This window comes from Dermacentor variabilis, chromosome 3, assembly GCF_050947875.1.
Source record: "Dermacentor variabilis isolate Ectoservices chromosome 3, ASM5094787v1, whole genome shotgun sequence".
In the NCBI taxonomy this organism is placed as follows: Eukaryota; Metazoa; Arthropoda; class Arachnida; order Ixodida; family Ixodidae; genus Dermacentor; species Dermacentor variabilis.
Window position 1 is genome coordinate 194,550,153 of NC_134570.1, and position 13,889 is coordinate 194,564,041.

General features: G+C 46.5%; 1 protein-coding gene across 1 annotated transcript in view; it reads right to left on the reverse strand.

Annotated features, from left to right (window-relative positions):
• Positions 1–535: 535 nt before the first annotated feature.
• Positions 536–13,889, reverse strand: part of LOC142574377 (uncharacterized) — a 64,952-nt gene continuing 51,598 nt past the window's right edge. The window contains exon 4 of the mRNA XM_075683474.1: positions 536–1,055. Within this exon, the coding sequence (XP_075539589.1) occupies positions 894–1,055 (162 nt within the window). The 3' untranslated portion in view covers positions 536–893. The remainder of the gene's footprint in view (positions 1,056–13,889) is intronic.

A 13,889-nucleotide genomic window follows, 5' to 3' on the forward strand; every position in this document is an offset into this window, starting at 1 on the left:
ATGCTGGAAACAAATGCAAACGCGAATAACGAAAATACCACCGCCCAAACACTCCGTACAGATGGTTAACCAGCGAAGCTGAAGCATGCGGCCCCGGTATTTATCTCTGGGTTGATCCTGACGACTCAATTAACGACTGCTTGGTAGGCTGCTGGATCCTCAGTACGCAGTTGCGGTTTGCGCTGGGCTGCCCGAGCCTATTCTTGTGCCACAGCTGCCGCATCGGCACCGCGTAGACGAGCTCGCTCTCTTTCCGGCTCGCAGCGTGGCTGGTCGAAAGCTGCCTGGCCCTCAGGCGTACGTATGACGCGTGACCTACCCATATCGGAGCCGGAGTGAAACTGCTGCGCGCGCGATCGGCTACGTTGGAGAGCAACGACTTCACTACTGGCGCAGCTAATCCAACACCACCTAAATAGCACAAGGTCTCTTCACTCCGATACTTGACGTCATGTTATCTGGCAGGACTTCCATAGAATCTAATGGAGATGCTCCCGAGCAGGCAACAGTGATTTTGACGTACGTATGGAAATTCCGGCCTAGGTAGCGTGACGTTATGGTTGGCAGTAAACAGACCTTGTGCTGTCTAGGTGGTGATGGCTAATCGCGCACCTCTCTTTTTTTCGCGCATGCGCATGAGGTTGTGCGGACGGACGGACGGACGAATCGGCTAGGCATATACAGCTTCGCCGTAAAAACTCTTCCCGACTAGGTATCTGTCATTTCCATACAGGCGTGTCTGTAATTTCCATTAGAAGCACGGTATGTTGTGTTGGTGTCGCAGAACACACGGGAAGCAAGACATTAAAACATTGTAAAAGCAACTCTTGCGTTTTTTTTTACTACATAACGTCCAGGTGTGACATCCAGGTGCAGGACAAAACCGTGTCGGTTCAGTTGCATCTTCTAACGCCTTTGAACTCCTGGCAGATCCATTTTATCAGGGTGAAAGCGTCGGCCCCGCACTTCTTCTTTACGTCCCCAAGGTGCACGTTGAACAGCATCAGTGCCGCTCGTCTACGCAGGGAGCCAAGCTTCTTCAGTGCCAGGGCGATCTGCGGGTGAACGCCAACCGCTCGGTTAGGTCTAAAATTTGCCACAAATGAGCGCCGACTTCATTCGAAACGTAGGCAGTGCACTACCATTTAGCTCTCGGTTTAAATAGAATGACAGCTCCTTATTCCAGCGAAGCTGTTAAAGGCTAGTTCCCCAAAGATCGTGTCCATATGTAGACACAAAACTATCATCAGCATTAGATCGTCTTCGTCTTCCAGAGCTGGCTCGTTAGCGCCTCTCGGCGCTACCGCGCGAATGCGCTCTTGCAACTGCACCCAGGTTCGTCTTCGTAATTAATTAATGATTTAATTAATTAGATACCACCATGGACGTAGCCCATTTTACAACGAAGCTGTTAAGGACTCGTTCCCACAGGATCGTGTCCGCGTGTAGACACAAAACTCCTCATACATGAGCCGGTCCCCAATATAGTGCAATACTGGGCCCACCCTCATCGGAGGGGAAGTAGGTGTAAGCATTCTCCATACGTGCGCCGACCGCGAAGATACCGGGCCGACCGGCTGCGGAGGTTCAGTTCGCCATTAATGGACCCCATACCAGGTCTGGTCATTTTGAACTGAGAAGCGCAGAGAATACATAGCGCGATCACGATCGTGTCTGCAAAGTATTACATCGCTACGCGCCGCGGAAAGATCTGAAATTCAAACTGAATGCCGTTTTCCCTTCTCCACGCGGCCGCCGCACTCCAAGCCAGACGGTGACGTAGTCGTGCCTACGTAGTCGTGTCCGCAGTGTGATGTCGCTCATGGTGACACGTGACTTTGAGAATTCTTCAAGACAACATCTGTTATCGGTGCGATCTGTTGCATGAATGGACGAATTGAATATTAGTGAAATAATAAAATACACAAACGAAATGTCTGCCTGCTTTATGTTTTACTTCGCACCGAATTATGAGAGATGTACTTGCGCTTCGTCTGCTTGTACCTGCGGTCGTGCGGTGACGTGCGCAGGTGCCGAAACTATGCCACTTTCTGCCGCATTCCAGCGCCGTGATCATGCTCTGCGATCCGCTTGTTCTGCCTCAGTTTTCGTGTAGCACTGAATCATACCCCTAGCCACCTTTCCTTGTGTACAGCGAGCAGAATCGTGCGCAGCGCGAACGAGACAACGGAAGTGCGTAGCGTTGAAAAGAAAAGCAAGGAGAAAAAAGAAAATGAAGGTGGGGCCTGTGACGTATGCGTCACGCGATCCTCGAGGTCCGGTATGAGAGAACGCAGGGAAGGAGTTTGACTTGCGTACGCTAGACGGAGTGAGGGGCGAGAGTGTCTTGCTTGGCAGTGGAGCCCGCCTGCTGAAATCATGGGTTCGCGGCACTGAAATATTTCTACCTCGGCTATTAATGAGCCGATTTGAAACATTTTTGCAGCAGAACGCTCTCTAGAGGACATGTAACAACTTGCAGCATATAACTAAAATTGGCTTTGGGACCTGGCGAGGGGTCTTTTAAAGGGCCCACATACAGCGATTCGCTGGTTAGTCAAAGTCAAAATGGAGTTTTTTTACATCGCCAATAATTAACGATGCGGGTAGGCCCGGGAAGAAAGTGAACAAAATCACGTGAGGGACGCCTGAGCCCCCCCTTGTACAAGGCATACAGCGAAAACGCACAGCGTAAATGATGTGGTATTGTTCTGGCTAATTAACGAGATCAAAAACATCTCGTATTCACATGAGTTTGTGAACAAAGCATAAAAACAAAGAAAGAGCAAAGCATAATACACGAAAAACAAAAAAATACAGTAATTCATCGCAGCAAGATAAGAAAAAATACATAATCGCGGCTTTCAAGAAGAAGATATGAGTCAAACAATGCACTTCTCAGGTCAACTAGTGAACATGTTTCCGGAATAATACCCCTTGACAATAATTTATTCAAAACAGCGGGCAGGGTGAGTCGAGCATCTGTTGCCCGTACATTATACGGGAGAATGGAATGTGCCAAATTTCTTTCTTGCGGAAGGAGTATTCTGAAATATTTCGTCTGAGGCAGGGTAATTGATGAAAACTAACCTGGTTATTTTGGGTACATCGCTTAAATTTAATGCTAAGTAATATTCGTACATGGTATTGATTGGCACTATTCGGCAACGAGCAAACTGTTCCTGGGTGTGAGCAAAGTAGTCTACATTTCCAAGGTAGCGTACAGCCTTCTTTTGAAGCATATATAGTTTATTAATGTTTTTTTAGTGGTGGTACCCCGAAAGAAGAAACGATAATTTAGGTGGGATACAAAAAGCACATTGTAAGAGATTAATTTTATATGTTCGGCAGGAAATGCCTAAATTTTGCGTGAATTCCGGTGCACTTTGCCAGTTTAATCAGAATGAACTGAGCTTCAGTGTCCGAGCTCATTGTCTTGTTAAAGATTGCTCCTAAAATGTTGACAGTGTCTACAAACTTTACCTGTGAACTGCCTATGTACATATGTATATCCGGTTGAGTGGAAAACTGTCTTGTACTGAATAGAACAGCTTTAGTTTTTTTGTGTGTGTTGACGAGTAATCAGTTTGCGCCATGTTCGTTCGTCTTCAGCCGTCTTCACAGACCGGAAAGGCATTGAGTTTTTCAAAAATATCTGTCTTTGCACGCCTAGCTCTATTTAAGGAAACCGTTAGAGCTCCCTGCCCGATGAGCGCGCACTCTGCCCGGGACATTGATGACTTTGTTCGAATCTGTACTATTCCGTTAAGTGAAACTACTGTTGCAACACAGATCCCACCTAAATGCACAACTTCTAATTTAGCGTTCACTTTGTTCGCTCTGTTATAACTGTTGTAGTGCTGACATCTTTTTCAAAATGCGGCTGCCTCGCTATATTTAATTCCGTTTTGGAGAGTTCTAGTACGCCTTCAAGAATGTAAATTGACTCAGCTCAGGCGCAAGCAAAGGAAACGTTAGAGTGCACAGTAACACTTAAAACAGAATGATTAAAATGACGAAAAGTACTTGCTGTAAGGGGAAGTTATAGGAGTGCCTTTACTATCTGTGCGTATGCCGAGATGTAGCTGAGAAATTAGAGCTTCAAGGTATTCGGAACGTCTTGCTGCTAAATGCAAGCTAGGATGGCATATTTTCGAGAGTGAGCAAGCTCTTTTTTTTATTGCGTTGTCATTTCTATGTTTACTCAACGAGAAAACTGTCCGTCTGGCCCGTAATACGATCATTTCCGAGATAGCGCCCGCAGCAGCAAGACAATCACCTTCGTGTGGCCTCTCGCTTAAACACGACCTACTAAGGCGTGAACACAGAGCGCACTAAGTGGTCAGCACTCGCCGCACTGAGCCCCCATTGCAGATCGCTTTCGAGATTGGCGCCCGCACGTCTCTCTGCAACGCGAGCTCAGCGGCGCGAACACAGATCACACGAGGCTCTCAGCTATCGGCGCTCTCTGTCGCCATTACATATCACTTTCGAGATTGGCCCCTGCGCTCTTTCTGCAACGCGAGCTCAGCGGCGCGAACACAGAATACACTAGGCTCTCAGCTATCGGCGCTCTCTGTCGCCATTACAGATCACTTTCGAGATTGGCCCCTGCGCTCTTTTTGCAACGCGAGCGCAGCGGCGAGAACACAGATTACACGAGGCTCTCAGCTATCCGCGCTCTCTGTCGCCATTACAGATCGCCTTCGAGATTGGCACCCGCGCGTCTCTGCAACGCGAGCTCAGCGGCGAGAATACAGATTACATGAGCCTGTCAGCTATCGGCGCTCTCTATCGGCATTGGAGATCGCTTTCAAGATACGGCTCTCGCGACCGCGCCAGACGCTGCCACCACCGGAATGCGGTTTATTACAGCTCATAATGGTCTAACGCCCATGGATAAGGTTTTCAAGAGCGATAACGGCTTATAACGATCGGGACATAATCAGCACACCTGGCGCCGCCACCTGCAGTAGTTTGCTTGCGTCATCAATTCACCTTGCGTCGCCGTCGGCAGCAGTTCGTGTCGGCGTAGCGCTGTCGTTTGTACTGTTCGGATCAAGTTTCATACCATTGATAATGAGACCGGGTTGGGTGGAGGAGAGTAAGTGGCGCAATGCTTACGCATACTTAGACAACTCCCAGAGGAGTTTCTCCGTATTCTTTTTCTTACTTTGAATGGGTGTGCAAAGTCAGTAGCCAGAAAACAAAACTGATAATGCGTAAGTGCTGAAATTTGAGCCGTTCTGTTGGGGGTGATAGCAGTAAGTGCAGCACCCTGGAGTTGAGACCGACCGTAAAGCAAACTCGCGATATGCTATGACTCTATATCCCTACCAGGTAAAGCCAAGAAACATAGAAACCAAACACTTGAAATATGAGGAAAATGTAACGTCAATGGCATGTGTACCAACACCAGGCATGTTTCCGTCGTTGTCCACAGATACTGAGTAGGCACGTGCTAAAAGATAAAATGCAATGGGCAGAAACGCTCACAAATGGAGGCAAGGTCATGCCGCCTAACCGATCATTCACAATATGTGGATGTACACCATATTATTTAACGACATCGAGCGAAACTATCGGGAGAAATCATCGATGCCTTTAGATTAAAGAGGAAGGATGGGTCACCCAACCGTACATTGTACATTCCTATAGTGTCCGAGTACTGGGTCAGCAAGTGCTGCAGAGCTGGATACACAGGTCTGGCTTTCAAATGCATGTCCTTAGTCGGTGTCTGAATTAATATGAAACGTATTTGGATAATACTTCTGTTTTGGTTAGCCACTGCAAGTGTAGGTGTCTTTTAGCTGTACTTTGCAATGATAGTCAGTTGGGAGCTAATTTATGTCCCATGTCGTTCCTTCTGACCACCGTCTCTTCTGCGAGCGTTGCACAGATAACTGAATTGTCACGTGGGGACGACGTTCAGCAATGAGACTGGTATTGAACGCCAACTGTGAACAGTTATCCGGTGATCTTATGCCCTCTAAACAAAAATGCCACTCAGCGGTGGCGCTGGCACCCCGCAGTCCGTGGCCATAGAAAGGAATGACGCGTCATCGTACTCTTCCCTATCTTTGCGTCCCTGTGCCATCTGGGACGTCGTGCTCCTCTATATTCGCCTCAAGATTGAACTATGGGTGGCAGTATCATCGCCGCGTTAGTGCCCATGGACATTCGGCGGCAAGAATACGGATGTACACGGCGGCGCTCCACTGCGAGCGCTTTGGGCTAATTGTGCGCTAATGAGGCATGCTCACTGCCGTGAATTTATATATATTGCCCTGAAATGCCCATTTTCCTCCGAATTTCACAGAAAATTTCTGTGAGTCCTTCAAGACGCGCCAAATGTCATTCAACAACAGGCGGAGGCGGTGCGGAGGAAGGAGGTTGACAGTTCTCCATCGCGGCCTGTGTTTTCCTAGCTTATTAGTGCTTTTTATGTGAGTTTTTCTGCTTGGCTTAATATAGCATTGTCTAAAAACATTACGCTGTCGATTATCCAAGCTAGCGTGTGCTCTACTTCGACGCTTCCCTGCGACTTCTGGCTTTGTATTTTTTTACTGTCCGCAGTGGTGTTGTACCTTTCGCGTTGCGTCGTTAAGCTCGAGGGCGTAGGAGCAAATTCCGGCTGCGACGGCTCGCACTTAGACATGATCGATATACATAAACGCCCATGTGCCGAGCATTCAGGCTCGTTACCGAAATTCATGTGGTCAAAATAAATTCGGAACCGCCCCTTTACGGCATGCCTCATAATTTTATTGCTGATTACGAAGGTAAGACCGCAAAATGTATTTTATTTCCTTTTTGTTTAAATTTTTATTATGTGCAACATGGCAACTGAGATAGGTTAAACAAGCGACGTCACTATTAGTGACGGTGCATTCTCACGATCACGATGTTTCTTTAAAAATGGCTATTTTGAACGCACTAAAAGTAAAAATTTTGCCGGCGCAAACCTGCGTTTGTACGATTACGCGTAAGACGGTGCACCGAATAAGTTGTAATTATTTGAAGGAGCAAAATTATTTTTACCACGAAAGTGTTTTATGCGGGCGCCCACGATTAGCTTCCTGTAACGGAAGTGATATCGGCGCGATTGCGTAACATGTGATTTTTCTTAATAGGGATCGCGCCGCCGTCTAGGAGACGTGAAGCGAAGAACTACACCACGGCACTAACGAACACCGCAGGGAGCGCTTCGGTAGTGTCAATGTAGTGGAGGCTCCAACGCTGTGTAGCCTAGTGTGGGCGGTGTGTGCCTTCTGATGAGGTGACGATGCACTTCCCCCACATGCTTAGTTTTTCGCGCCCCATTCATCAGTGAGAGACAGCAATCTACAGAATGAAATAACGCTTGATTCTGCAGCCCCTAAGGGAGCACAGCGAAGCGCGTAGCCTGTGACACCTCGCAGCTTACGGAGTACAGCTTCAACACGCTTCAGCAGTGCTTACACACCGCCTACTGCTGCCCTTGCGATGGCACCAGCTAACAAAACTGCTGTACTAAGCGGCGCGGGAAGGCAACGACGTCGGCTGGCGAGTCTCATTTTGAACCGGCGAGACACGCAAGCATAAACTAAAGCTCATCGCGCGTTCCCGGCGCAAGGTACGAACTGTGCCACTCGCATTCCTAATGCTGAGCGCGTCGTAACTCAACTGGCGGCTCAAGAAACTACGGAGCCGGACGAAAATGTTCGTGCTTTTCCGAAGCGACTCAGCGGCAGGACGCCGCGCGCCAAACAAGCCTGCAACACTGTCGCCGGCCCTCAAATCATTCGCCTTTCGCTGGAGCGGACCGCGAGTTCACGAGCCAAACATGCAACAGCTCCTGTGAAGACACGTTTCACTTTCGTGTTTTACTGATTCCTATGAAAGAGGCATCGACAGTATATATACTTTTTTTTTAATTTGTAGGCATTCCTATAGCCATCCAACGAGGAAGCCCGTCCATCCGTCAGGTAAGACAACCGCTTTCAAAATAGGGCCCGCAGCTGGGAGCTGATTGGCCTTCATGCCGACTCTTGCTTCAACGCGAGGCAAGCGGTGAGAACGCAGCGCACACGAAGCTATCAGAACTCAGCGCACCCTGTCCCCATTGCAGTACGTTTTCAAGGCCCCGCGCAGCCGCGCCATACGCGGCCGCCGCCGGAGTACGTTTGATAATGGTTCGCATCGAGAGCAGGCAGCGTCGTCGACCACGTCTGCGTACGAGGTCTACCGAAGGTGATACTGTTCAGTTACCTCACGTACTACAGCAGGCATCTGACATTGCTCATCTTTGACGAAGCAGGGGCATTATCCAAACGCATCATCATCAAATTTCAAGTAAAGAAGAAACGCAACAAAAAGAACCAAAGAAGCGACGGTGTCATAATAAATGTATATCTTTTCTTTATTTATAAAATCTTGCTCGACATCTTATCCCACGTGCACATTCTCTGGAAGTCATCTATCACCTGAGTAAACATTGCTACTACTCGCGTCTTCTTCGTCGTCTCATGCTGCCCCCACTTAACATTTTGGTGTTCCAACCGCGCTTCTCCGTTTCACGATTGTTATACCAAGCATTATTATGCCAAACACAGCAGTATATGACTACGAAACAGCAGCGGATAAGTAGCAAATGCTTACTTCATTTATACAACTACCACAGGATATTCTGCGTGTAATTTCTTTCCTTGTTTCTTTTTGTCAAAATACCTAAGCGTTATTATGTTTTCTTTCATTACTTGAGATAATGGTGGACTCTAGCTTCCCGTATTTCTTCGGGTATGAAATGTAAACGTCTGTGTACCATGCATTAGGTGCACCTAATGAACCCCTTGGGGTAAAAAAATAATTCACAGTCCTGAAATACGGTCTTACTCTCATACCGTGGTTTAGGCACTTGGAATCCCAACATTTTTTTTTCCTTCCTACGAATAGACATGGAATTCATGCAGAAAGTCATCTGGGAGTTGTCTAAGTGTCCATGAACACTGTGCCACTTCCTTATCTCCATGTAGCCCGTTGTCATTGTTAATGTTATGAAACCTGATTCCATAAGTATAAAGCTTATGAACCCGTATCAGTTCTTATCAACCTTATCGAACTAGATACCGACCCTTATGAACCCTTATCAGTTGTTGCCAACTTTTATCAGACATGATGCGACCCTTATCATCTCTTATCGGTTCTTATCAATATTATAGGATTGATCCGACCATTATCAACCATTAAGAGTGCTTGTTAACATTACCAGAATTGCTCTGACCACTATAAGCCCTTATCGCTCTCTATCACCTTATCCATCCACGTCGAACTGCTATCAGCCATGATTAAATCCATGTTACCCCTCAGAGCTCCTTATCCTCCTTATCTAGTGATTGAATGCTTATATGTATGTTGCACGACGTGAAGCCCATGAGCCCTCATAGATCGGTGGCATCGGAAGGTGCATCCAACGGAACGCACATCCTGCGACCACCGAAATGCAACGGGTAGTGGTGCGTTCGGAATTTTCGCAAAATAAAGCCTTTGTGGGTGTGGAGATGGCTTTTTCAACAATCACCAAACATTTTACCAGAACATTGACTGAAACAATGCTCATTATTTTCTTTAAAGTGATTCATCTCATGTAACGGACAGGTTTCCTCGTTGGGTAGGCATAGAAATTCTTAGCCATTCAAAATTATAGTTTACGACAGATTAGGTTTGACGAACTTTGACTAGACAAGCAGTGCCACATTGTACATCATTAGGTGACGCACGCCTAATGATGAATTCCGTGAGCTTATCGAATTTCTAAGCTGGTAGTGGTGCGTGGTAGGGCAATAAACGTTCTCGCTGTCAATTACAAGTTGTCTAAGCACACACATGGACAACTAATGTCCCATCTTTGTTTTCATTTTCTGCCAGCAACCACAAGCAGCATCGCCTGTTACTTCATGCGTCGTCATCCGCATGCTGGTGAGCTCTTTTTAATAAAAACAAATATTGTGCCATACCAAAATGCTAAGGTGGCATCCACGAAGCTTTAGTAGTCAGCAACAAAAATAATCATTAGAGGGAAAGTGATGGTGATAGTTTACATCCCTTGAAGAATTCCCGTAACTACGGATGTGTGCTGTGGAGGAAACATAGATGATTTCCGTGTTGGTTTTCTTTTTCTGGCAGTCAGCTGGTGGCCAAATTTCCCTTAGGCTTTATATGGAAGCGTTGGCACATTAGAGAGTTTTAGAATAGGGGCCCCAATAGTTTGGGGCCCCAAAATGCTTTGCGGGTGTTAGCGTTGGGGCACGCAGGCGTGAAAAGTTTTAGAACAGGGTTTTACGTTTGCGGATAGCGTCTTGCGCTAAAAGCGCTACTACGGCGTCAAGTAAAAGCTATTAGAAATAATTAAATAAAATATACCATTTTATGATAGGAATAGTAATTTTCACTTGCGTGTCTTCGCGTTTAATTAGAATTCAGAGGTTATTCTGTAAGCAGCAAACAATTGGTTGCGCTTAGTTTTGAGCAAACAAACTTTACGTGCCTTCACCAGCCAAGCTTAGCCTTGTTATGCCTACGAGCCATAAAATCCACAATCGAATTCGGAATCAGCGGCATCTAATGAATCTATCTTCATAACACACGCTAGTTGAGAGAAAGCGATACCCGCAGTCACTCCTAGCTTGCGAAATTCACGCGTTACCACGAATCGAACCCAGTTTAGTACTAGGTTAGAGCCGTTGCTACGATTGGTGCCACCACGTTTGCTGACGCAAAGCCTTTGGGGCCGCTATTTGGGCTCTCGCCAAATAGAAGAAATAGCGTTCCCAACGCAAAACCCAAACGCACTTTGCGTCTCACGCATGCGCAGTCGCTTCGACGCTGTTTCTTTGGGGCTCCAAAACGTTTGGGGCCTCTATACTAAAGCTCTCTATTGTTCTGATGCGTGGCAGCAGATCTCTAAGTAGGTTCGTCTATCTCAAATATCACCCTTCTCTTCCCAGCTCCTCCCCACCCGGAAGCAAATCTCCTTGCACAGCGAATGATAACGGATTTAAGATGTACATACGATTATACCCGAGTTCAAAGGCGGCTGGAAATGCAACATTGAAGCAGCCATTGCACATCACAACTAACAGGTCACATACAGCAGGCCTGGGATGCAGCCTACATTTTACAGCACTTGGCACGCGCTCATGGCTGCCAGCGGATCATGAATTCGGCTTAGTGAAACAAACTGATCTAAAGGAACATGCCAGCACTTTTCATCAGCGACAAAAATATAGAGCGACCGTGAACGAAAATTTTGATCGCAGACACTGCACAAAGATGCCAGAAATTGAAGCAGATTCGTTGATTCGGGTCCGGAGCGGACATGATTCGAAAACGTCGTTTAGAGGACCTTGCTATCTCGTCAACACAGCTAGACAGTAGGGACTGCTCTAGACAATACACTACCATCTTCATCATCACTCTGGCTACGCCCACTGCAGGGCAAAGGTATCTCCCATACTTCTCCAACCACCCTGGTCATGTGCTAATTGTGGTCATATTGTCCCTGCAAACTTCTTAATCTCATCCGCCCACTTAACTTTCTGCCGTCCACTGCTACAATTCCGTTCTCTTAAAATCCAGTCCGTAATCCTAATTGACCATCGGCTATCTTCCCTCCTCATTACATGTCCTGCCCATGCCCATTTCTTTTTCTTGATTTAAACTAAGATGTCATTAACTCACGTTTGTTCCCTCACCCAATCTTCTTTTTTATTATCCCTTAACGTTGCACCCATCATTCTTCTTTCCATAGCTCGTTGCGTCGTCCTCAATTTAAGTAGAACCCTTTTCACTAGCCTCCAGGTTCCTGCCCCATAGGTGAGTACTGGTAAGATACAGCTGTTCAGCACTTTTCTATTGAGTATAATGGCAACCTGCTGTTCATGATCCGAGAATGCCTGCCAAACGCACCCAAGCCCATTCTTATTCTTCTGATGATTTGTCTCATGATCCGCATCCGCGGTCACTAAGTGCTCTAAGTAGATGTATTCCCTTACCACTTCCAGCGCCTCGCTACCTTTCGTAAACTGCCGTTCTATTCCGAGACTGTTAAACATTACTTTAGTTTTCTGTAGATTAATTTTAGACCCACCCTTCTGCTTTGCCTCTCCAGGTCAGTGAGCATGCATTGCAATTGGTCCCCTGAGGTATTAAGGAAGGCAATACCATCAACGAATCGCCAGTTACTTCGGTATTCTCCATTAACTCTTATCCCCAATTCTTCCTAATCCAGGTCTCTGAATGTCTCCCGTAAACACGTGTGATTAGATTGGAGAGATCGTATTTCCCTGCCTGACACCTTTCTTTATTGGGATTTTGTTGCTTTCTTTATGGAGGACTACGGTGGCTGTGGAGCCGCTATAGGTATGTTTCAGTATTTTTACATACGCCTTGTCTACAGCCTCATTCCGTAATGCCTCCATGACTGCTGAGGTTTCGACTGAATCAAGCGCTGTCTCGTAATCAATGAAAGCTATATGTGAGGGATCGTTATATTCCGCCCATTTCTCTATCACCTCATTGATAGTGTGAATATGGTCTATTGTTGAAGAGCCTTTACGAAATCCTGCTTGGTCCTTTGGTTGACAAAAGTCTAAGGTACCCTTATTCTATTTGCGATTACCTTAGTAAATACTTTGTAGGCGACGGACAGTAAACTGATCAGTCTATAATTTTTCAAGTCTCGGCGTCCCCTTTCTTATGGATTAGGATTATGTTAGCGTTCTTCCAACATTCGGGTACGCTCGAAGCCATGAGGCATTGCGTATACAGGGTAGCCAGTTTTTCTAGAACAATCTGTCCACCATCCTTCAACAAATCTGCTCTTACCTGATCCTCCCCAGCTGCCTTCCCCCTTTGCATATCTCCCAAGGCTTTCGTTAATTCTTTCGGCCTTACTTGTGGGATTTCAATATCCTCTAGGCTATCCTCTCTACCATTATCGTCGTGGGTTCCACTGGCACTCTATAATCTCAATAGAACTCCTCATCCACTTGAACTACCTCATCCATATTTGTAATGATATTCCCGGCATTGTCTCTTAACGCATACATTTGATTCTTGCCTATTCCTAGTTTTTTACTTCGCTGCTTTTAAGCTTCCTCCGTTCCTTAGAGCGTGTTAAATTCCATCCATATTATACTTCCTTATGTCAACTGTCTGACGATTGTTGAATAACTTGGAAAGTTCTGGCACTTCTATACTAGCTGTAGGGCTAGACGCTTTCATACATTGGCGTTTCTTGATCAGATCTTTCGTCTCCTGCGATAGCTTATTGGCATCCTGTCTAACCAAGTTACCACCGACTTCTATGGTACACTCCTTAATGGTGCCCATAAGATTGTCGTGCATTACTTCAACACTAAGGTCCTCTTCTTGAGTTAAATCCGAATACCTGGTCTGTAGCTTGATCCAGAATTCCTCTATTGTCCCTCTTACTGCTAACTCATTGACCGGCTTCTTATGTACCAGTTTCTTCCGTTCCCTGCTTAATTCTAGGCTAATTGGAGTTCTTACGATCCTATGGTCACTACAGCGCACCTTGCCGAGCACGTCCACATCTTGTATGAGGCTAGGGTATGAGGTCTATTTCATTTCTTGTCTCGCCATTCCGGCTGCTCCACGTCCACTTTCAGCTATCCCGCTTGCGGAAGAAGGTATCCACTATCCCCATATGATTCCGTTCTTCAAACTCTACTAATAACTATCCCCTGCTATTCCTAGGACCTATTCTATATTCCCCTACTGGCTTGTGTCCAGCCTGCTCCTTGCCTACCCTGGCATTGCAGTCGCCCATCAGTATGGTGTATTTTGTTTTGACTTTACCCATTGCCGATTCCACGTCTTCATAGAAG